The 21,714-nt window shown below is 35.6% G+C and overlaps 1 protein-coding gene across 6 annotated transcripts; it reads right to left on the bottom strand.

Annotated features, from left to right (window-relative positions):
• Positions 1-631: 631 nt before the first annotated feature.
• On the bottom strand, positions 632-21,137 carry LOC117918025. 6 transcript variants are annotated; one of them, XM_034834556.1, is made up of 22 exons: positions 20,927-21,137; positions 20,695-20,753; positions 19,873-19,932; positions 16,927-17,484; positions 16,701-16,792; positions 16,536-16,610; positions 16,290-16,451; positions 16,123-16,201; positions 15,852-16,006; positions 15,393-15,456; positions 9,857-9,936; positions 9,460-9,525; positions 8,721-8,771; positions 8,451-8,602; positions 6,198-6,288; positions 5,252-5,332; positions 3,937-4,071; positions 3,818-3,853; positions 3,673-3,716; positions 2,657-2,735; positions 2,457-2,547; positions 632-2,337 (listed from the first exon to the last, which is right to left on the bottom strand). In XM_034834556.1, the coding sequence occupies exons 4-22, from the start codon at positions 17,459-17,461 to the stop codon at positions 1,226-1,228; spliced, it is 3,180 nt and encodes a 1,059-aa protein (XP_034690447.1). In that variant the 5' UTR covers positions 17,462-17,484; positions 19,873-19,932; positions 20,695-20,753; positions 20,927-21,137; the 3' UTR covers positions 632-1,225. The 6 variants fall into 6 exon arrangements, with proteins under 6 accessions (XP_034690447.1, XP_034690448.1, XP_034690445.1 ...); XM_034834557.1 differs by having other exon boundaries at positions 20,971-21,137; XM_034834554.1 differs by lacking the exon at positions 19,873-19,932.
• Between the last annotated feature and the right edge of the window lie 577 nt (positions 21,138-21,714).

The following is a 21,714-nucleotide window of genomic DNA, read 5'->3' as shown; positions in this document are numbered from 1 at the left end:
ATTTTAGGAATCGGTTAAAAGGATGCAAAGGAAATGCGAAGACATTCGTGAAAAGACTTGAAGGAAGTAACATGAAGTGGTTATTATTTTGTTTTAGTTTTTATTTTTCGAAAAAGGAATATTATATTTTTCAATGATAGTAATGAAATTAGAATATTAAAAATTTAACCTATTTAACACCGCTTTTAAAGAAAAAATTTTACCCTCAAATATAAAAAACTTATTTTTAAACAAGAAAAGACAATGAAAACTTATTTAAAAAACACAATGTTTTCAAAAACATATATTTAATTATTTTCATTTTTAAAAATATTATTTTAAGAAATAATGATGCAAAAATAAAGTAATAAAAATTATTTTAAAATATATTTGCATAGAAAACATATTAAACAATATTTCAAATTTTCAAATAAACTTAAAATAAAACTTCTATTCCTAAAAAAATCCCAAATATCATTTACAATGTTCAAAAAGCTATTTTTTAACCAAGGTTAATTTTATTCACCTCCATCAAGATTAGTTACTAAATATATCTAACATCCATAAATTTGAAATTTCTTCAAATACCTCCCTTAGTTTTTTCATTTCTTTAAAAAAAAAAAATGAAAACAAAAAAACAAAAACAGAAACCTTGATTAGAAACCAATAAATAGGTGCATTAATAAAGGAGGAACAAAGTGGTTAGTAATTATATGTTGATTTTCCTCATGTTCAAATGCCTCCCCCATCTTTATAATTCATTTCAGACTCTGCTCCCCGCTAGCTACCTACACTTTTAAACCATGTATAATGCTAACCCTACCCAAAATATCAGACCTTTGCTACATAAGACTTCTATTTCTGAACCTGGAGTTGAAGCAGAAGGGGAAGCCGCAGCATGAAACAAAGCAACAAAAAGAGCAAATACCATTCTCCACAGATGCTTGCTGCTGACTTGATTTGGCAGAGACGAATCAATGAAAGAGGAATACCACTCTTCACAGATGGAGGCCGCTTTTCCTCCATGCTTCACGGAATGTAGACCTCTCTCATAACCAAGTAAGGTAAAGGCAGTTGAAGGATAGAATATGGGGAAGAGAAACCTTGTAGTCATCTACCGACAACAACAAAAAAAAAAAAAAAAGAGGGAGAAAGAGAGAACAAAAATCATTTTTTCCTGGCCATTATGAGATTTCTTCGTCTGTGAGGTTCCTAAAATAAAAATAAATAACGCAGCACCTTATTCCTATATCCTCTGAGATGTAGGAAACGTCAGTGATGCTCCCTGGCCAGAAAATTCATCGATTGAAATCATCGGGTTTTGAGTATACATCCTCTGAGATGTTCCAGGGATGTACAACCTCTCAGACGTGGGTGGCATACCACCATTCCTGTGAACTGCCGAAGGCATATACATCCTCTCAGAAGCTTGAGGCATGATATCAGTCCGTTGAGATGTCGGAGCCATGCTGTCATTCCGATGAGATGTTGCAGACATGTATATCTTCTCAGTTGGGTGCACAGCAATGTCAGGCCTCTGAGATGTGGAACCCATATTGTCATTCCTGTGAGATGTAGCAGGCATGTATACCCTCTCAGAAGCTGCATGCATAGTAATGTCAGTCCTTTGAGAAGTTTGTACCATGTTATCATTCCTGTGAGATGTTGCCAGCACGTATACCCTCTCTGTTGGATGGACAGTAGCATCAGTCCTTTGAGATGATGGAACCATATTGTCATTTCGGTGAGATGTTGTAGGCATGTATACCCCTTCTGAAGATGGAACCATGGCCATGTCAGTTCTCTGAGTCACTGTAACCATGTTGTCATTCCTATGGGACGTTGTAGGTGCATAAATCCTCTCAGAAGTTGGTGGAATAGTTTCAGTTCTTTGAGATGTGGGGAGCAGAGTGTCATTCCAATGAGATTTTTGAGGCAGATACATCCTCTCAGATGCTTGAGGCGTTCCCAGTGACATTCCTTGAGTCCGCAAATCCCTTTCAGTTTCCGAAGGCATAGATAGTGACATTTCCTGGTCCGGTACATCCATCTCAGATGTTGCAGGTGAAGCCAGGGATCCTCCCTGGCTTTGCATGTCCAAATCAGTTGTTGGAGGTACAGGCAGTGATGCTCCATTGATATGTAAATCTCTCTCAGATGTTGGAGGAACGGCTGGTGATACCCCTTGGCTGGACAAATCTCTCTCAGACGTTGGAGGCAATCCTAAGGATACCCCCCGGCTTGTTATATCTGTTTCAGATAATGAAGGGTTAGCTAGCAAGACTCCTCGGCTTGGCAAATCCTTCCATTGTTGTGCCACTGTTTTGATCTGGGTGTAAAATTGTACACCTGCCTTTCCTGTTCAGCAGTGAGTGAATAGATCTTTAGGTACGCTTGATTAAATCATTAAACCACACCAATTTCAACTGGAGAGAGAGAGAGAGGGAGAGAGGAGGAGCATGAATAAAAAATTATACCACAGAAATTGAGATCACCCGCAAAAGATAACTTGGATCCAGTGAATGAGGAAAATGGCAAAGGAACTGGAACAGGAACATTAATCCCAACCTGAGTCGAAACCAGTTTATGTCAGAAAACAACCTCCAACTTGAATTGAGTGAAACCAGGCTCAAGCAATTCTTAGCTTCTAATTGCCAGATCAAAGAGATTAACCTACCAGCCCAGCCTCAACTTCATTCTGGAACTTCCTCGCAGCAACACCCGATGTGGTAAAAATGGAAGCTCCATTGCTGCACCTATAATGAGAAGATGACAAGAAATGGTATTTCAAGGGATTATAATTTATCAAGGATGAATTTTGATTTTCACTTTGCTGCATTGTGTTCTTGAGAGTTATAAAAATGCATATTTCTAGAAGTTACAACATCCTAACGCTTTAAGAACTCATTTTTCCATTGCTTCCAACTCTTAGGATTGTTTTTTATTCGAAGAAAAGGAAAAGGGAAAAATGAAATGAAAATAAAATGCCTTAAACCAATAAAAAATTCTCAACTATATTAGAAAGTTTTCTTAAAATTTCCAACAGAAAATGGAGTGTTTTTAAGCATATAAATTTCCCCCTATTTTCATAATATTTTCTCCATTCCTATTTTCTACATCCAAACAAAAGAATTTTATCTTTTTTTATTATTATTATTCTTTCCTTTTTCCCTTTCCTCACTATTTCCAGATCCAAAAATAGCCTAAGGAAAAATAAATAAGAAAAGGTCATGCAACACATTCTTCAAAAGCAAATACTAAGGCTATGTTTGGTTCCCGGAAAGTACAAAGGAAAGAAAAAAAATACTAAGGAAAATGATTTTCTCATGTTTGGTTGTCCTATGAAAAATATCAAAGAAAATCAAATATAATTAAAACTAATTAAAAATTTATATATTTTTAAATTATTTAATCTTTGTATTGATGAGTTAAAATAAATAAAATAAGTTTGAAGTAACAAAAAAAATAATTTATCAACTTTTAATCTATTTTTTTATTTTCCTTCACTTTTTCTTTCCTTCTACTTTTCCTTTGTATTTTCTTTCCCTCGTATTTTCCCTCAAATTTTCCGGGAACCAAACATAGCCTAAGTAGCTTTATTCAAGACCAATTTGTGTTGGACAGAAAAACACATTAAAAGACACCATCCAAAGGGCACCTTAGGGTTAGGAAGAGTAAGAGTAAGGTAATTACTTGTTTCTGTTAACAATGGTTATTGCCTCCTCTAGGCTGTCAGCCTGTATGTGGTCAACAAAAGAAAATATATCAAACAATTTCCAGTTTAAACCATGAGATCGTTCAGAAAAAAGAACCAAGATAAGCAGCAACTTAAAAATACCTTCATACAGAGGAGAACCGGTCCAAAGATTTCTTCCTGCTCAACACAAGATACAGTGCGGTCAAGAATATGCCAAGGTCTTTGGTTCAACTCTTCTTCCACTGAGAATCATAAATTACCCGTCCATTCATTCTGAAAATGTTAACAGCAAGACTGGAAGCATGAAGATAAGATACCTTGTAGCACTCCATGTTGGTAGTAACATCACATAAGATAGTAGGCCCAACAAAGTTTCCATACTCGTATCCTGGAACCTATTTGAATTCAAAAGAAGTCAGAACATTCAGACAAGGCTTACAAAATGCAAGCCTAACATACATGCATTTTTCTCTTCAAATATATATACATCCCAACGACCTTAAAGCATAATAAAATGCAAGCTTGTAAAATCAGACAATGCTTATGAAATCTTGTAACCTATTTGACATGCATTTCTCTCCTTAGATATATTTCCATCATAACAGACTTTACATGATTAAAATTCAAGTTAAGCGAGTCTGACAGCATAAAAAAGAACCAATGCTCCCCACATGTAAGATGTCAGATAGAAAGTCATGAAGGGGCTAGTAACTGTAGGTAAATCAGGATCTGGGAATGAGGTTATGGGAATGGGAACACTTATCAAAAAAAAAAAAAACAAGTTAAGGGAATGGGAACAGCTACCACATTTGAATCAAACAACAGAAAAATAAAACTTATATTACAATATCAAATAGAATAAAAGAAGATATTTTCTCAGAAAAAAAAAAAATAACACATGCTTTACTAGTCATAATTGAAATTGAAAGGACCATGCCTCCCCAAAAGGTGGAGAAATGATGCATGGGGGGAGGATGTTTATAATAGACTAGGACTTGAATGGGCGGATCAATAAATCAAAAATTTAGTCTTGATCACGAAAATAAAGACCACAAATCCTCATGTGGCCCACATTACCCACAATCCCAAATGTTTTCTAAGACAAAGACTTTCCGATAACTAGCCAGCATTCTCCCTTTTCTTTCCTTGTTCACAGCCATGGTGAACAAGTTTTAACTGTCTGAATCCACCAAACTCTCCCCAACCAAAAGTGACTTTTAGAGGATGCCTTTCTGAGTTTGGGCAATGTATGTGAATTGACAACTTGACACTCAGATAACTTGGGCCAGCATTCTCCATTTTTTGGTGTTCACAGCCATGGTAAGCAAGTTTTGACTGCCTGAATACACCAAATGTCTCAAACCACAAGCACCTTCCACACTACACCTTTCTGACCTTGGGCAATTTACTAAAGTTGACACTGGGAACATCATTAATACAAGAGTGCTCCTTTCTTTGTCTGACCACTACACTAACTCACATAAAGAGTAAATTCACCAGAAGAGAATAATCAAGAAGAATTTGGAAGCAATAACAAATATGTAATGCTACAACAGGAAAGAAACAAAGGAATACCACAATATTTCTCCCATCCAGGACAAGTCTGGCACCACTTCCAACATCATTTTGAACTAATCTGCATATACGATCTTTTGCCTGAGAGAGAATAAACCAAGCAGATCAAAAAAATCAGAAAACAACATAAATTCAACGAAGTAATTATCTAACAAGCAAACATGATTAACATTGACAACCAAAGAAACCAGAGACTGGAAACTCATACATCTAAAAATGGTAGGTGCACTATGATCTTTCTAATATAAAATCCTTTATGTATAAATTTTTGAAGTGGGTTAGAGTGTACAAAGGAGATTTCTCAATATCCAAGGCAGAATTCATTGACTAACTGAGCTCTAAATAGAGAGAAGTTGTTTCTGTGGCTCTCTCTGTTGTGTCTGGTCTTTTAGTGCCTTCGTATACATCAAATATACTTTTTTGTGCCCTTTTGTTGGACGCTTTTAATGTACTTACTCTTGGCCTATCAAAAAATGATCTCTACAATATAAAGCATTTCACACAAACATATGAGAATTGTTAAGCTAGTATACATTATGGACTCATATCCTAACAACTAGGCATCTAGGTCAATTGGTAGCTTGGCGTCATATCAAAACTATGGTTAGTTAGAGTCTCAACTATAGTCTCTCCTACTTTCATTTCCTCATCTATTCATCCATAATCCATAACTACAAGCATTCTCTCCGCATGTAAGCATGCATCTATTTATCTGTAATATGTGATTACTACTTTGTCTCTCTACATGTGGATATGAGGTTGCATGTAAGGGAAAGTATCAATCTAGGAGTGTAATAATTTAATATACATTGTGGGTTCACTACCTAACAATTTAAGCTCTAGGAAAGTTTGAAACTTAACAAAAACATTTAGCATAAAGAGAAAATCAATTTTTAATGCAATTGTTCTCAATTAAGGGGAAATCAATTCCAAGGTTTGTTTGTACCTCTTTGCTAATCACTGGACCAAGGTCTGCACCAGGCTCTGTTCCTGCATTAACTTTGAGTGCTTTGGCACATGCCACAAGTTCTTCTTCCCTGGAAAATGATTGCAAAATATCAATTTAAAGCATTAACACCTTCCTTGAAACATTTTAATTCAATTTCCAGCAAGTAGCACAACTTACTATCTGTTAACAACTAAAGTCCAAAACCCAGAATCATAAGAATTTATGTAGGATACTGCTAAGAGGAATAAATTCTATAACAAACAACAAGAAGATGATAGGAATTCATTGGTGGCTTGGGATGGGGTGGAAGAAAGATTCCACAAAAGATTGGCATTGTGGAAAAGACAATATATTTCCAAGGGGAGAAGACTAATGTTGATTAGAAGCACGTTATCTAGTTTGCCAATCTACTTTTTGTCTCTTTTCCAGATGCCAAGGATTGTGTAATTATGGGGATTTGGAAGAGGGTTGGTGCTTTAAGGAAGCGAGAGGAGGCTATGGTGTTGGGTTATGGAAGACCATAAGGAAGTTAAGGGATTTAGTTAGTTGTAAATTGTCCTTTTCGGTAGGCAATGGGAAAAGGATAAAGTTTTAGAAAGATAAATGGTGTAGGGATGAGCCGTTAAATGTTTCTTTTCCCTCTTTATTTGCCCTTTCTAACTCTAAAGATGCTTGGGTGGTGGAGTTGTGGCAGCATTCTAATGAGGGGGGCAGCTGGAATCCCAACTTCCCGAGGCCTCTAAATGATTGGGAGATTGTTATTGTGGAACGCTTTTTGGCAAGACTTCAAGATAAAGTGGTAGAAGAGGGTACAGAGGATAAAGTGTGTTGGGTTGAAACGAAGAGTGAGACTTTCTCTGTTAAATCACTTTATGCTAGCCTAGAGATAAAAAGGGCAGTGCAATTCCCTTCTAGTGTTGTGTGGAATGTGTGGGGTTCCTCCTAAGGTGAGCTTTTTTGCATGGGAGGCGACTTGGGGAAAAGCATTGACTCTTAATCAACTTCAAAGGAGGGGGTGGTCTTTGGCCAACCATTGTTTCCTATGTCTGTCTCGTGAGGAGTCAATTGACCACATCCTTTTACATTGTGACAAGGCAAGGGTATTGTGGGAGCTATTATTCTCTCTCTTTAGAGTTTATTGGGTGATGCAGTCCACAGTTAGAGAGACTCTGCTAGGCTGGCATGGTTCCTTTGTTGGAAGAAAGCAGAAAAAAGTTTGGAGGGCAGCTCCTTTATGCCTCTTCTAGACCATTTGGAAAGAGAAATAAAAGATCTATTGAGAATGTGGAACTCTCAATCCAAAGGCTGAAATACCTGTTTTTGTGTAACTTGTTAACTTGGACCAAACTGTTTATAGATGAAAGATTGATGTCCATAGTAGATTTCATTGATTGGTATGAGATCGGTTTGAGGAAGGGAGTGGCTTTTTGTTTTCTCTTCCTTTTTTTGGTGCTTTTTGGCTGCCATTGTATACATTATGTATACTTTGATGCGCCCTTTTTGGTGCTTTTTAGTACAAATCTCATTTACTAATCAACAGAAAAAAAAAAAAACAAGAAGATGATAGAATGATCTCTAGAAGTTGTGCTGGGGACAAAAGAGAATACTGAAAAAGGCAAATCCAAACAAGAGAGATCTGGATGGCCAAATTTTAAAATTCACTTTAAAAGAATGCAAAGGTTCAACCAAATGTGGATCTCAGCAGGGGGCACCAAACAAACCTAAGATAAGTTTGGGTGCCACAAGAAAAAAAAAAATTAAATCAAAGAAAATTTACCAATCCTTCGGTTATTGGAAAGAAAATGAAGTTGCTGATATTCAGCTGTAGACTTGGCAATCCAAACAAGCTCAGATTCAGGAAAAACAAGCTATTGCACCAGTCTCTTTTGAGAAAAGATTGTCCAATATATTATAAATTATCAAACATTGACAGTTCAGTAAAAACTTTACCATTCACCTAGTCAGGCTGGAAATGAAGTTTACCATATCTTTTGGATATCAGCAAAATAAAATAAAATTGCTGTATTCAGCCATAGATTTGGCAATCTAAACCAATTCAGATTCAGGGGGATTGTAAAACACGGTGACACAGATCATCAAATACTTAAGCATGCATGTGTTCAGACTGGAAACAAACAGCATATGGTAGTGATTATAGGCAACAACCTTCAAATATATAAACCCAGAATTTATTCAGAATGAAAAAAAAAAAAAAAGGCATTATGGTAAAAAGACAAAAAATTAAAATACCATGGGATTGACCCTCCAACAAAAACCGCTGTGCTAAGTGCCATGCACCTCTGTCCGGCAGCACCAAAACCAGCAGCAACTAGGGCATTCAAGGTAGCTTCCATGCTTGCATCAGGCATGATGATTGCATGATTTTTGGCTCCCATGTTGGACTAAAAAGTGAGCACAGTAATCAATTAGTTTGTGCAGGTTTCTATTTAAGTCTAGGCATTACAAACACCCAGAGAGAGACAGAGCAATTAGCACAAAGAAAATAAACAGTATACTGACCTGAACACGTTTCCCTCTAGCAGCTGCTCTAGCATAAATGTTCATGCCAGCCTTCAAGATTGATGAAAAGAAAGAAAATATCATGAGGAGTTAAATAATATCATCTTGATGCCTATAGTCATATCAAAAGTTCAATAATATGCGTAAAACGGTAAGAGTTGAACTCCAACAACTGAAAACTGGAAACACTACACTTGCATTTTCTTTTTCTTTTTTTTTTTTTTTTCAAAAGAAGAGGTTCAGCATCACTTGCATGATGTTGGCTCTTAGCAAAGAAGCTCGGTCACAAGATGATTATTTCAATGCATTTCCTTTTGAAAGCACTAGGGGATGCTGATGACACTCTTCAGGCTAAAACGGAATTGCACCTGACTTATATTATATGTGAATAATTGGGAGCAGATATTTTTTCTTTCAGTTAAATAGGGAATAGATCATTTTCTTACAACAAATCACATTGTAAACCCCAATAAGAATTAGTACATGTCTGTATGAACATCCATAACTAGATTTTTCTCCCTTTCTGGTAGGTGATTGCTCTCTCTCTCTCTCTCTCTCTCTCTCTCTCTCTCTCTCTCTCTCTCTCTATGCACACACGCACGGAATTGAACCTAGAACCTTTCCATCTCCACCCCAACCCCCTACCACCTGAGCCATGCCTGAGGGCCAAACATCCACCATTTGAATTATCACTGCATAGATAAGCATAAAGTACCAAAATACAGGGGATTTGACTTACCGTGTTTGAACCAACAAATGATACAGCTTTTATATCGTCATCATCACAAATATAATTGACAATATCCTGCTCAAATTGATTTAAGAAATCCATCAACAATTAATCAAGTGCCTAAAAACTGGAGCATCAAAGTGGCATGGGAAATTGATTCAATACAAATAATTAAGGAAAATGTGTAAAAAAAAGTTAAGGTAAAAGGAGAAAGAAATGAAATGAAATATATGGCATAGCCAAGCACAACAGCAACACAGCCTCTCTAAGGAAACTGGGGATAGCTTCCTAGTAACAACTAGGCTTTAATAAATCTATTGATTATGAACAAGAGAATTAATCCTTTTTAATCACAATATAAGCTAAATGGTTAAATGAATAAGGGCACCTAAGAAGCAAAGCTTACATTGGTGCCATGAACAATATTTAAGACACCATGGGGCAAACCAGCCTCCATTGCTAAAGCTGCCAGTATCATTGAAGCCCCTGAAGAACACAGAGTATAAATCTTATCAACCATTTATAATTTTAAACAAACAAAAATTCCAACTACAAGTATAAGAGTAAGATGCATCCGATAAAACTGCAGACCAAAACCAGCGACGCTATAAGGTAGCCTGCAAGATATCCTTATACCATCCATTTAATTTTGAGCAGTCTCATTTATTTAAGTCAAGCTCATTTGTTAATTGATCTACTAAATTGGATGCACTAGCCCGTAAGCCCAAATCCTAACCACAAATGACATTCTTTTATTAGGAAATTGCCTTGATATTAATTTTAATTTTCTAAAGGGCATAAGAATCACTAAAGCCCTGTTTATATCTCAGAAATAGTAAAGACAAATCATAGGCGAAGGAAAAAAGGAAATGTAAGAAAATGAGAAGGAAAACAATAAAAAAACAAGTTTGATCTCTCCTCTTTTTCCTACTCTCTAACTTATTTACTTTTTCAAATAATAGGGGAAGGAAAACAATAAGGAGTTTGAAAATGTACAAATTTTCAAATAATTCTCCCTTCACATCTTCCATCACAACTGAACAAGAGACATGAAGATTGCTTCTAATTTCTTTTTTCCTTTCCCTGCAGTTTTCAGAACCAACCAGAATCTAAGAGTACCAAAAGATGGGAGAACTTAATCTAAAGGTGTTGATGCCTAATTTTACATTGACATGTGACTTATAGATACTCAGCACATGCAAGAACAGTGACATGTGGATGCATTCCCAGAGTTTATGTCATTAATGGCTCCATTCTGATGAATTAAATGGCAACACGGTACTACCAAATGTTGTGTCATAATCAATGATTTTTCACCTTAATTAACTTTTATCCAAAATACCCCTATAAATAGACCTAACAGATGACCATTAAGGGAACTTTTGGATTTTTGTAGAATTGAGTCTTTCTGCTTCAGAAACCCTTTCTTCGAATTCTCCACCTGAGGCCTTTCAGGGGGCTTACTACCATTTTCTCCAATCTCTCTCACTTCTTGCTCCATTCACTCTGTCGTTGAACTGGAATATTTCACTATCTACATAGCTACCATCCCTAATAAAGAACTATTGCAAGTAAAATGAAATCCATTCAAGGAGGTGATTCTCATAGGCTCAAAGAAAAATATGCAAATTGGATGATCAGAAGATTCAGAACTCATAAATCAAGCTAAGTTTGACACATTTGAACCCTCCTATTGGTGAGATTTTGTCTTTGTTTTAATATCATCACAATGAGAAGTAATTAGCTGTAAAAACCAGTCGACAAGATGTAGTTGATTTTGACTAGTGGGATACAAAAAAAAAAAAAAAAAAAAGTTGTTTTTGTTTTAATATCATCACATTGAGAAGTAATTAGCTGTAAAAATCAGTTGACAAGATGTAGATGATTTTGACTAGTGGGATAAAAAAAAATAAAAAAGAAAGAATCCACGTTTGATAGGTCACACTAAACTAATTGATTGTTTTAAGAATTAATAGGGTTTTTCAAGGAGCTTTTCGTTGACAATTCTTTCAAAAGATGTCTTAATGCTATTTTTCTGGTTTTGGTCCCCAAGAAAGGTGAAGCAGAGGATTTGAAACATTACAAACCTACCAGCCTAGTAGGGAAGTTTGGCAAGGTCTTAGCCAATAAACTTGAAAAAGTGGCAAGAGAAGTGCTTTCAAATTACTAAAAAAAAAATGCGCTTTTGTGGAGGTCAAACAAATATTTGATGCAGTTCTTATAGCAAATGAGGCGATTGAGTCAAGGTTAAAGAGTAGCATCAATGGCATAATTTGCAAAATGCATATTGAGAAGGCATATGATCATGTTAAATGGGATTCACTAATGACAATTTTGGAGAAGATGGGTTTTAGCAAAAGATGGATCAGATAGATCAAGCAATATATTTCTACAACAAGATTCTCAATGCTAGTAAATGGGACCCTAATGGATTTCTTCAAAAATTCTTAGGAGATGAGGCAATGAGACCCTTTGTCTCCTTATTTATTTGTTTTGGCCATGAAAGCCCTTATTTAACTTTGTTTAAGGACGAAGGAAGGGGGTTTCATCCCAGAATTCAAGGTGGGGGGTAGAAGTGGTGAGGGGTTAGAAATGACTCACTTGTTGTATGTTGATGATACCCTTGTGTTCTATGACACTAGCCAAGAGTAATTGGAATATTTGAGTTGGGCTTTCATGTGGTTAAGGCATTATCTGGACTAAAAATTAATTTGAAGAAGAGTGGCTCATTCCAATCGGGAGTGTTGATGATGAGGAGGTACTAGCTGCTCTTATGGATTATAGGGTGAGGCATCTACCTTCATTTTATTTAGGCCTTCCACTAGGAGCTCCACTCAAATAAGAAAAGATCTTCAAATCGAAGAATGGGTGGAGGAGAGATTTCAAAAGAAGATTGCTAAGTGGAAAAGACGATACCTTTCCGAATGAAGGATACTTATTTTAATAAAGAACACTCTTTCTAGTCTTCCAATCTATTTCATATCCTATTTGTAATCCCGAGAAAGGTGAGTCTTAAGTTAGAACAAATCCAAAGAAACTTTCTTTGGAGCGAGGCAATACTTGCAAAAAAAACCCCATCTTGTTAAATGGTATTGGGACAAAATGCATGAACATCTTAACATTAGAAATCTCTTCATCCTAAACAAAGCTCTTCTTGGCAAATGGTATTGGAGATTCACAACTAAAAGGGAACTCCTTTGGAAGCTAATTATTATTCTTAAATTTAGGGAAGAAGAAGAGGGTTAGTGTTCAACAAAGTGAGATGGACATGGGGTGAGTGTGTGGAAGGCGATCATAAATGTATGGGACTCCATCAAGGATAGATTTCGCATTACAATTGGCAATGGAAGGAGGGTAAAATTTTGGAAAGACAAGTAGTTTGGTGATTTATCCTCAAAAGAATCTTTTCCATCTTGTTCTCTATAACTCTCACTAATGATGCTTGGGTAGTGGAAGTATGGGAGCAGTCTAGGGGAAGAGGTTGGTGGAGGCTTCACTTTTCAAGACTGTTTCACAATAGCAGGCTTGAAGAAGTGACAACCTCTTTCCAAAAACTTCGAGTGTGCACAATTAAGAGAGAGAGGATGATAGTTTGGAGTGGAAGGAAGCCAAAAGTGGCAAGTTCTCCATCAAATCTTTCTACCATTTCCTAGTCTAGGGAAGAAGTGAGTCTTTTCCTACAAAATGTGTCAAAAATTCCTAGATTCCTGTGAAGGTGGGGTTTTTTTTGCTTGGGACCTTCATGGGGTAGAACTTTGGCAGCCAATCAGCTAAAAAGGAGGGGAAGAATAATGTCGTACAGATGCTATATATGTAAAAGGAAGGAAGAATTAAGTAATCACTTGCTCTTTCATTGTCCTAAAGCAAGTATTCTATGGCTGTTGACTTTGTCTTTGTTTGGTGTGGTCTGGATGATCTATTCAACAATAAAAGGAACTCTACTAAGCTAGCATTGAACTTTCGTGGGTACGAAATGAAAAATGGTTTGGCGGGCCACTCCATTGTGTTTGTTATAGATGTTGTCGCAGGAAAGGAATAGAAAGGCCTTTGAAGATTTGCAACTTTAGAACAAACAATTAAACTCTCTTTTATGAACGCTTTTTTGGAATGGGTGAGATTGCATGTAGATAATCATTCTTTGAATACGATAGACTTTATAGATTGGATAAGCTCAAAGTAAAGAGAGTGGGCTTGTTTTTTGTTTCTTCTCTCTCTCTTTTGCTTGCCTATTTCTTTTGGCAGTAATGTATAGATCGTGTGTACTTTGTTGTGGCTTCTTGGAGACGCTTTATATACATGTATATAGATAGATAGATAGATGGATGGATGGATAGATAGATGTGTATTAAAAAAAAAAATTAAAAATTAACAAGGAAAAAAAATTAAAAAACAAAAATAAAAAAGGCAAGTCTTACATAGGTATGAGATCTTCCCAATTCTATCTACCTTTGTCTATCAAAATATATATATATATATATATATATATATATATATATACACACATATCCAAGAAAACCAAAACTCTCTAAGTTATGTACACCTAAACATAATAGTCTTATTAATGGGGATAATGTTGGATGTCCCCTTTGAAGACATATGAAAGATGGCCCTATATCCTTGTCAGATTTTATTGATAGGTTGAGTGTTAGTTAGTGGGAGAGTGTTTTGAGTGCATGTTTGAGGTGGATATGCTTATTGTTTTGGCATCCTTTGTATACCTCTCATGCACCTGGGGTGTGCACCCCGCTCTTTGATCAACGTTTTTATATATTCTTGTTTGCCTATCAAAAAAAAAAAATGACTTATGAAAAAGAGAAGAAAATATTTCAAGAAGGGCAGTTTAGCAATTTTTATAGTGGTAGTATGGGTTTGATTAATTTATTTGAAAACCTTTTATTTTGTTAGGGTTAGGAAAGGATTTAATTCCTTCTTCTTTTCAATTTTTTGTCAAATTTCTATTTGTTTAGCTTCTAATTTGATTAGGAAAGGGAGTTATATTCCTATTAGGAAATAGAGTTTTAGTTTTATCAGAAGAATGTGTTCTATGAGATTATATATAAGCTTATTCAGTTTTTCAAATTTTATTAACAGAGTTCATTGAGAAATTTTTTAGTAGCTATCAAGCTTCTTTGAAAGGTCTCACGGTCTTCTCCTAAGTGATGCTTGCTTAGGAACCCTAGGCATGATTGCCAAAGATTTTCTTTTCCTTGGTCTTCTTTAACCCTTTTCAGATCATTCCACAAGTAAATAAACTTCTATAATGCACCATTTAATAATTCACAGAAAACAGTATGATTCTTGTGCCTATTATGTGCAAGTCAACAAGGAAAGAAATTACTTTTAACTACTGATTAAACCATTCAAGATAAGTACCAAAAAGGGTTCATCTGGACACAAACTACCCACTAAAAAATAAGAACAAAAAAAAAATACTAGTTATCAGACTGAAATCAGCAACAAGTGTTCTTTTTCTTTTTTCTTTTTTTTTCTTTTCTTTTTGGGATATTCAACCTTTTATCTGTCCCGTTGGACTTGAACTTGGAATTTACCACATCTCCATCCCCTTGCCACATTAGCCAGCCTCAAGAGCATAATACCCAGTGTTATAATATGTGACTAAAAAGTTTGGTTGAAAAAATATCTAATACAACAAAGTAATCTGTCTTGGACTCAGTGAAATTCATTTTGCATTGAACCAATTGCTTTCATCATTAGGACTTAAACTTCCCTAAAAACAAAATTGCATTCTAATCAGCAGCCAAGGAAATATTACCAAAAGTTAATCCATGCAAGCTCTTTCACATCCTTTGGTGATTATACAGCCCCACAATGAGTTGCATCCCAGTTGACAGATTCATGTAAAAGCATGATTTTATTTGTCCAAAAGAAGATATATCTCTTAAAATTTTCACTGGATTTACCAAAAGTATAAGGGCAATAACCTGGATTTTTCTCAGATGGCTTTAGAATAAATGTATTGCCACATGTAACTGCAATCGGGAACATCTGCATATATCATAAAAGTAATTTGAGAAGAAATTCTTTTTCCCAGATGTCGCAAACAAAAAATTTCTCAAAATACAACGTGCACTACATAGCATGTCTGCTCATGAGTACATATTCTAAATAAGAAAATCTTACAGCATCTGCACAAGTCAAAGACATAAAAAAGGATATTTCAGGGTACTCATATGAAGCCTATCTAAAAATTTCTACTGATCCAGAGAAATTGTGAAATGCATGATGCAAATAAGCATCTTAGTTTAAGCAAAATATGCTCTAGGCACTGGGGGAGGACCTTGAAATGTTTCAAAAAAGTACACCAGTAAACATCTCAAGTACAGCTATTTCTGAGTAAAAAATAAATAACCTCAGAAAAGTAATAAGTATGGCCAACATACCCACAAGGAAATCATTGCTGGGAAATTAAAGGGACATATCCCAGCACACACGCCAAGCGGTTCTCGAAGGCAGTATGTATCAATTCCATTAGACGCATTGGGAACAAACTCACCCATTTGCAACGTAGCCATTCCACAAGCATGTTCAACAACCTCTACATGTGAATCCAATAATCCAAGAGGCCTTAATCATGATAACTTGAGTTCAGATTAAAAAAAGCTCTTCAAAATCATGGGAAAAATACAGAAAAGATGCATGTGCAAGACTAACCTAAGCCTCGAAGGACATCACCTTGAGCACCCTTCAATGTCTTTCCCTGCTCTATAGTAATATTCATGGCAAGCTTATCCTGAAAATAAGAAGCAGTATCTTCTGCAAATTAACATTCAGAAGAGCAAAACCAATAGTAAACAGAAATGACTTTTAAATATACATACAATATCCCTACGGATGAGCTCTTGGAGCTTGAACATGATGCGTTGACGAGTGGTAACAGGAGTATTTCTCCATGAAGGATAAGCTTGTTTGGCTGCACTGACTGCAGCTTTAAATTCTTCATAAGTAGTTAAAGGAACTTCGGAAACAACTTCTTGGGTGGCCTAAAATGGAGAATAAAACTTAGAAAACCACTTGCTATAATATTTCGATCAGGAGATAAATATTTTGGGGCATTAAGTGCTTACAGGATTTATAACATCAATTATTGCACATGCTTGTGAATCCACATACTTCCCTCCAATAAGATTAGGAACCTTCAGCTATATTTAAATTAAATGAGTTGTAGCCCATAGAAGTTGAAAGAGAAAGAGAGAGAGAAAGGGCACATATGAAATCAAATTCAGGAGTACCGGATGAATGTTGTGCTTTGATGATGACTCCAAGGGATTTGTGGTATTTACAGGAACAGATCTATTGGGTCTCCATGACTTGAAACTTTTCTCTAAAAAACAAAAACTCTTTTTGGTTACAAAAAAATTTATAAACTACTTTAAACACTATTTGCCAATATTCAAGAAGTCAAGATAGTATGGTCCTCAAACTGATCTCCATAGGTAAAGCACAGAGGAATCTAACCTGATATATTTCCTTGACGGATCTTGGCTTTGAGATTATACAAATGCCTCGGAGTTGACTGAAGCTCTGGATTATTTTTTTTGAGAGCCTTAAGCACTTGGCGTGGTTTTATACCAGCATCAGTCATTAGTTTGATTTGTCTGACCTCATCCTCACTAAAACGACGACTATATGGATGCTGAGACATGTCCTTGAAAGGTTCATGATTGTGTTCCCCATTTTTTATGGTAAGTACCCACAAATCATCTTCTTTTTTACCAATGGCTTCAAAAGGACAATTTATAAGGCGTGAACATGCTTTTCTTTTGCGCTTACTTTCTTCAATCTTACGCCTGTTACGATAAACACCCCCTCTGTCACAACCAAGAATAACTCTTCTGTCCTTCCTAGATTTCTTAATGGTTACAACATATCCTTGGTTTGCCCCAAAATCACGAACATGTTTAATAAGGTCTTCACGATCTTGGAAAGTCCCTGGTGGTGGTGGAAGCATATTGCTTTGGTCCATACTCTCTGTTTGACTTTCAATTTCCATTATCAATGGTAAAAAGCAAAAACCTATATGAAAAATATGAAGCGCAAATAAGCATTTTGTCCAGGAGAGCCCAACTAAGAGATAAGAATAGAAATAAAATCTATATGCAAACTCTATAAAAAGCTTGCACTGGTAGTCTGCAGACAGTGTTATCAAATCCAGATCAGACTGGATCCACCATTGAACCAGCCAGTCAACCTGTCTGAGTCACAAAATTAAACTGAAGTACTGGACACTAATGTAATTATTTGTGAACACACATGTGGATATAATGAACTCATAATTTGTGAACAACTTCTAGTAGGACCTCTATTGATGACAAACATAAAAGTCTTAAGAAAAAAGGAAGGAAGAAATACAAAAAAAAAATGTTCATAAAATCAAGTAGAGAAATGAACATTAGAAAATATATAAGATGATACAAAATCAAGGCAAATTTAAAATTTTCCTGTGGCCCAATTAGAGACATATCCAAAAAAAAAACAAGGCACCAAGAAATGAAACCCAAAATTAGAAGAAAACCCTAGTCACCTTACCGGTTAATCATAAACAATGTGATAAAGGAAAGATAACCAAGGTAGTATGCGTTGGAGAGAGAGAGAGAGAGATAAAGGGAGAAGGAGATGGAAAGAGAAAGAGAGTGGGATAGGGAGAAGGAGAAGGGGAGCGAAAGGATTGGTGTATTTTCTTTGAGCTCTCAGCTGTGGAATAGAGTAGCGCTTGTGGGTTTCCTATTTTTTATTGCACTACATATATCTACATGTGTGCACATACGCATGCCTATACGCACACATACATTGTGTGTGTGTGTGTGTGTGCATCTACACACACTTAACCTAGTTGTGGAATAATCTAAGGGTCAGAAAAAGGTAAGGTGATACCAAAGATGTTCATGTTATAATAAATTGCCAAAAGAAGACTAACCTTACATTGTAACTTAAAACCTTATACAAGGTTAAATTAGTAAATCTAAAAATACATGGGATTGGTTACAAAATACCTCTTAATTCTAACTACACAAAATCTCAAAGATCATTACCCAAAAATTTAACATTTTCTTATAGGCAAATTAGAGATGCTTAGATAAATTTATATAAAAAGATTAAAAAATAAAACACACACACAAACACACCACTTGATGAAACCTAACATTAAAAGAAAACATTAATCCTGTTACTGGTTGAAAAAAAATACTATGATAAAAGAAAAGATAACTGGGCCAATATGCTTTAGGGAGAGAGGGAGAGGGAGACAGAGGATTGGGGGCTTCTCTTTGAGCCCTCAGCTGTGTGATAGGGTAGCTCTTATTGGTTTCCTATTTCTGATAGCGCTGTGTACCTGTGCACATACATGCCAGTGCACAAACATACCTTGTGTCTAGATGTGCCTACATGTACCACACACTTAACCCAGTAATGGAATTTTTCTCTAAGGATAATGGAAAAGGTAAAGTGATACCAAAGATGTTCGTCATAACGAATTGCCAAAAGAAAACTAACTTTATCTTTTAAATTAAAACCTCATGGTGAGAGAGTACAAATCAGAAAATGAAAAAACAGATGAAATTGGTTAGAAATTACCTCGTTATGCTGACTACAAAAAAATTTAAAGTCCACTACCCAAAGATTTAACATTTTGTTATAGATAGATTCAAAAAAAAAAAAAAAAAAAACCAACTGATAAAACCTATCATTAAAGAAAACCCTAACTGCATTACTGATAGATGAAAAATAATATGAAAAAGGAAGAGAATTGAGGCAGTATGCATTGGAGAGAGATGGAGCAAGAAGTAAAGGGAGAATGCACTGCGTGTGTGTGTGTGTCTGTTTGCACATCTATGTGCCCAAGCACGCATGTAGGTTGTGTTACACACACAGTGGGACTTTTCTAAGGGCAATGGAAAAGGTAAAGTGATACCAAAAATGTTCCTGTCATGATGAAACTTGACATTTTAAATTAAAACCTCATAGGGCGAGGAAGGATTAAATTAGTAAACCTAAAAATAGATGGAGGTTAGTTAGAAAATATAACACACTACACAAAATCTCAAATCCATTACCCAAACACTGATCCAATTCTTCTCCCAAAACTAATTTTTGTTGAGAATAATTAAAACACTAAAAAACTAAAACACCAATACTCATACACCAGTAAAAATATCCATCTTTCTATCAGAATTGATACCTCACATGCATCATTATGCATGTATATCATCCAATACAGCATATTTGGATTGGAATTGATACATTCATCTATAAAAGTTTTTGCCTTTCTCATGCCTTTTGAGTTGATAAAATCAAGAGAAAATCAAAATTCTCCTCAGATTTACCCAAAAAAAAAAAATCATGCACCAATAAGATGTTTCAAAATTCAAATATCACAAGAGACAAAACTCAAATGATAATGGTTACTTGTGATACATATATTGCACTGATTTTCAACAGCTGCACTCCATTACAAGGAATGGGTTCCTGTAAGTGAGAATAATTGGTGTCAGTTCCAGTTCCAGTTCCATTTCCACTATAGGGCTGTTTTAAGTACCATTGTGCCAGGACTTGAGCTTAAACCCCACAAACCCCAATCCCACAGAACAATTTTACAGTTCAAGCAAGAATTATGAAGTCCATGGAATTGGAATTTCCAATTCCAATAGCAAGGGCAGCCTAAAATACATTCCTCCTCTTAACTGATAGATATGTTTCAGCTCTTGGCTCTCAAAATTTGCAAACAGACTACAAATGGAAATAAGAGCTAGTTTTAGATACATGAGTGATCCGATGAAAGAACATAAGAAGCTGATCTTAGTTTTTGCATACAAAGCATCCTCCAGAAAGAAGATATGAAGCTAATCTTCAGTTTTTACATAAAAGCATATGATGCCAATCTTAATTCATTTGTTTCCGTCCTAAGCCAATGCCAAATTATTGGAACACAGCAATAAAAAACTGAACTGGAAATAGCACTGATTCCATTGTTTATTTACACATGATAGACTAACAACCCGTTCGGCAGTGTTTTTAAAAACTACCAGATTTTTAAAAGTGTTTCTTAAATTCTGCCAAGACCCCTGATTTTTCTTCAAAAACACTATTTAGGTTAAAAGTGTTCTTTAAAAACACTACCAAACGGGTTGTAAGCGATCACTCTCTTTGCAAACAACAACAAAAGAAGTAACCGTTCAGTGATTCGACTCATATTCCACACCTCACCAAGTGAAAGAAATTAAGGCTTACCTGATTGAAAAGCCACTGAGCAGCAAAGAGACTTGAGTTTTTGTCACAGCAACCACGACCTAAAAAACAAAAACAAGGGAAACGGTTTTCTTGTGCTTGATTTTATTTTAGGGTAAATCACAATGCAATTAACGAGAATCAGAATTTAGGGAAAGAATATATATTTTACAAAACACACCAACGAAAAATTGAACAGATCAATAGTGCTTAAATAAGAAATATGCATAAATACCATAAATACAGCCTTTGAAAAATGTCTGAAACTCGGAAACACACCTTCGATCACAATAAATTAATTTCTTTGGTCGGTGGGAGAAGTAAATCCTGATCGGTGATGGTTGGAAAGAGAGAGAGAAAAGGGAGGGAAAAGGGGAGAAAGTGGGGGAAAATTTGAAGGTCCGGTGATGAGTGGAAAAGGATCGGGACGCCCCCTTGGATTGATAAACAGGACGCCCCTTGCGGCTTCAAAAGACACTGTTGAGACTTTCAGAAATAGGGGGCTCCATCACGTGATTCATGAGCGCGTGGAAATAGAAACAAAGTTAGCATGGGGTAGAGACTGGTTCACGCGCCATGAGAGAGTGGGCTATGCTCTTAGTTTTATTTGACTAAAGGGAGGGGGGAATTACCTGCTGCGCATTTATGGGGGCTGTTGCCACTTAGCCACGTGTCTGAAGATAATCCACGTACCATGCTGCCAACCTGGCATTGGTTTGAAAAGTATTTACAAGTAGATAGCAATGTCATTAGTGAGAGTACTTCTTTTATTAAGTTAACATTAAAATAGCAATCGTAATTTAAAATTCATTAATCTTTTTAATAAAATAAAAACATATATATAGCAACTACTACAGAGACACGTGACTCAAAACAATCATGAAAGTAAAAAACATATAAATTTATTACAAATATAAGATTAATTTGATGAAAATAAATAAATAATATGATATAAAAAATATTAAACAAATATAAAACATTATAGTTAATATATATAAAAATAAATTAACAATTAAATTTTGA

The sequence above is a fragment of the Vitis riparia genome, chromosome 7, assembly GCF_004353265.1.
Source record: "Vitis riparia cultivar Riparia Gloire de Montpellier isolate 1030 chromosome 7, EGFV_Vit.rip_1.0, whole genome shotgun sequence".
Taxonomy (NCBI): domain Eukaryota; kingdom Viridiplantae; phylum Streptophyta; class Magnoliopsida; order Vitales; family Vitaceae; genus Vitis; species Vitis riparia.
The sequence above is the reverse complement of the archived record's forward strand: the minus strand, read 5'-3'. Positions and strand labels throughout refer to the sequence as shown.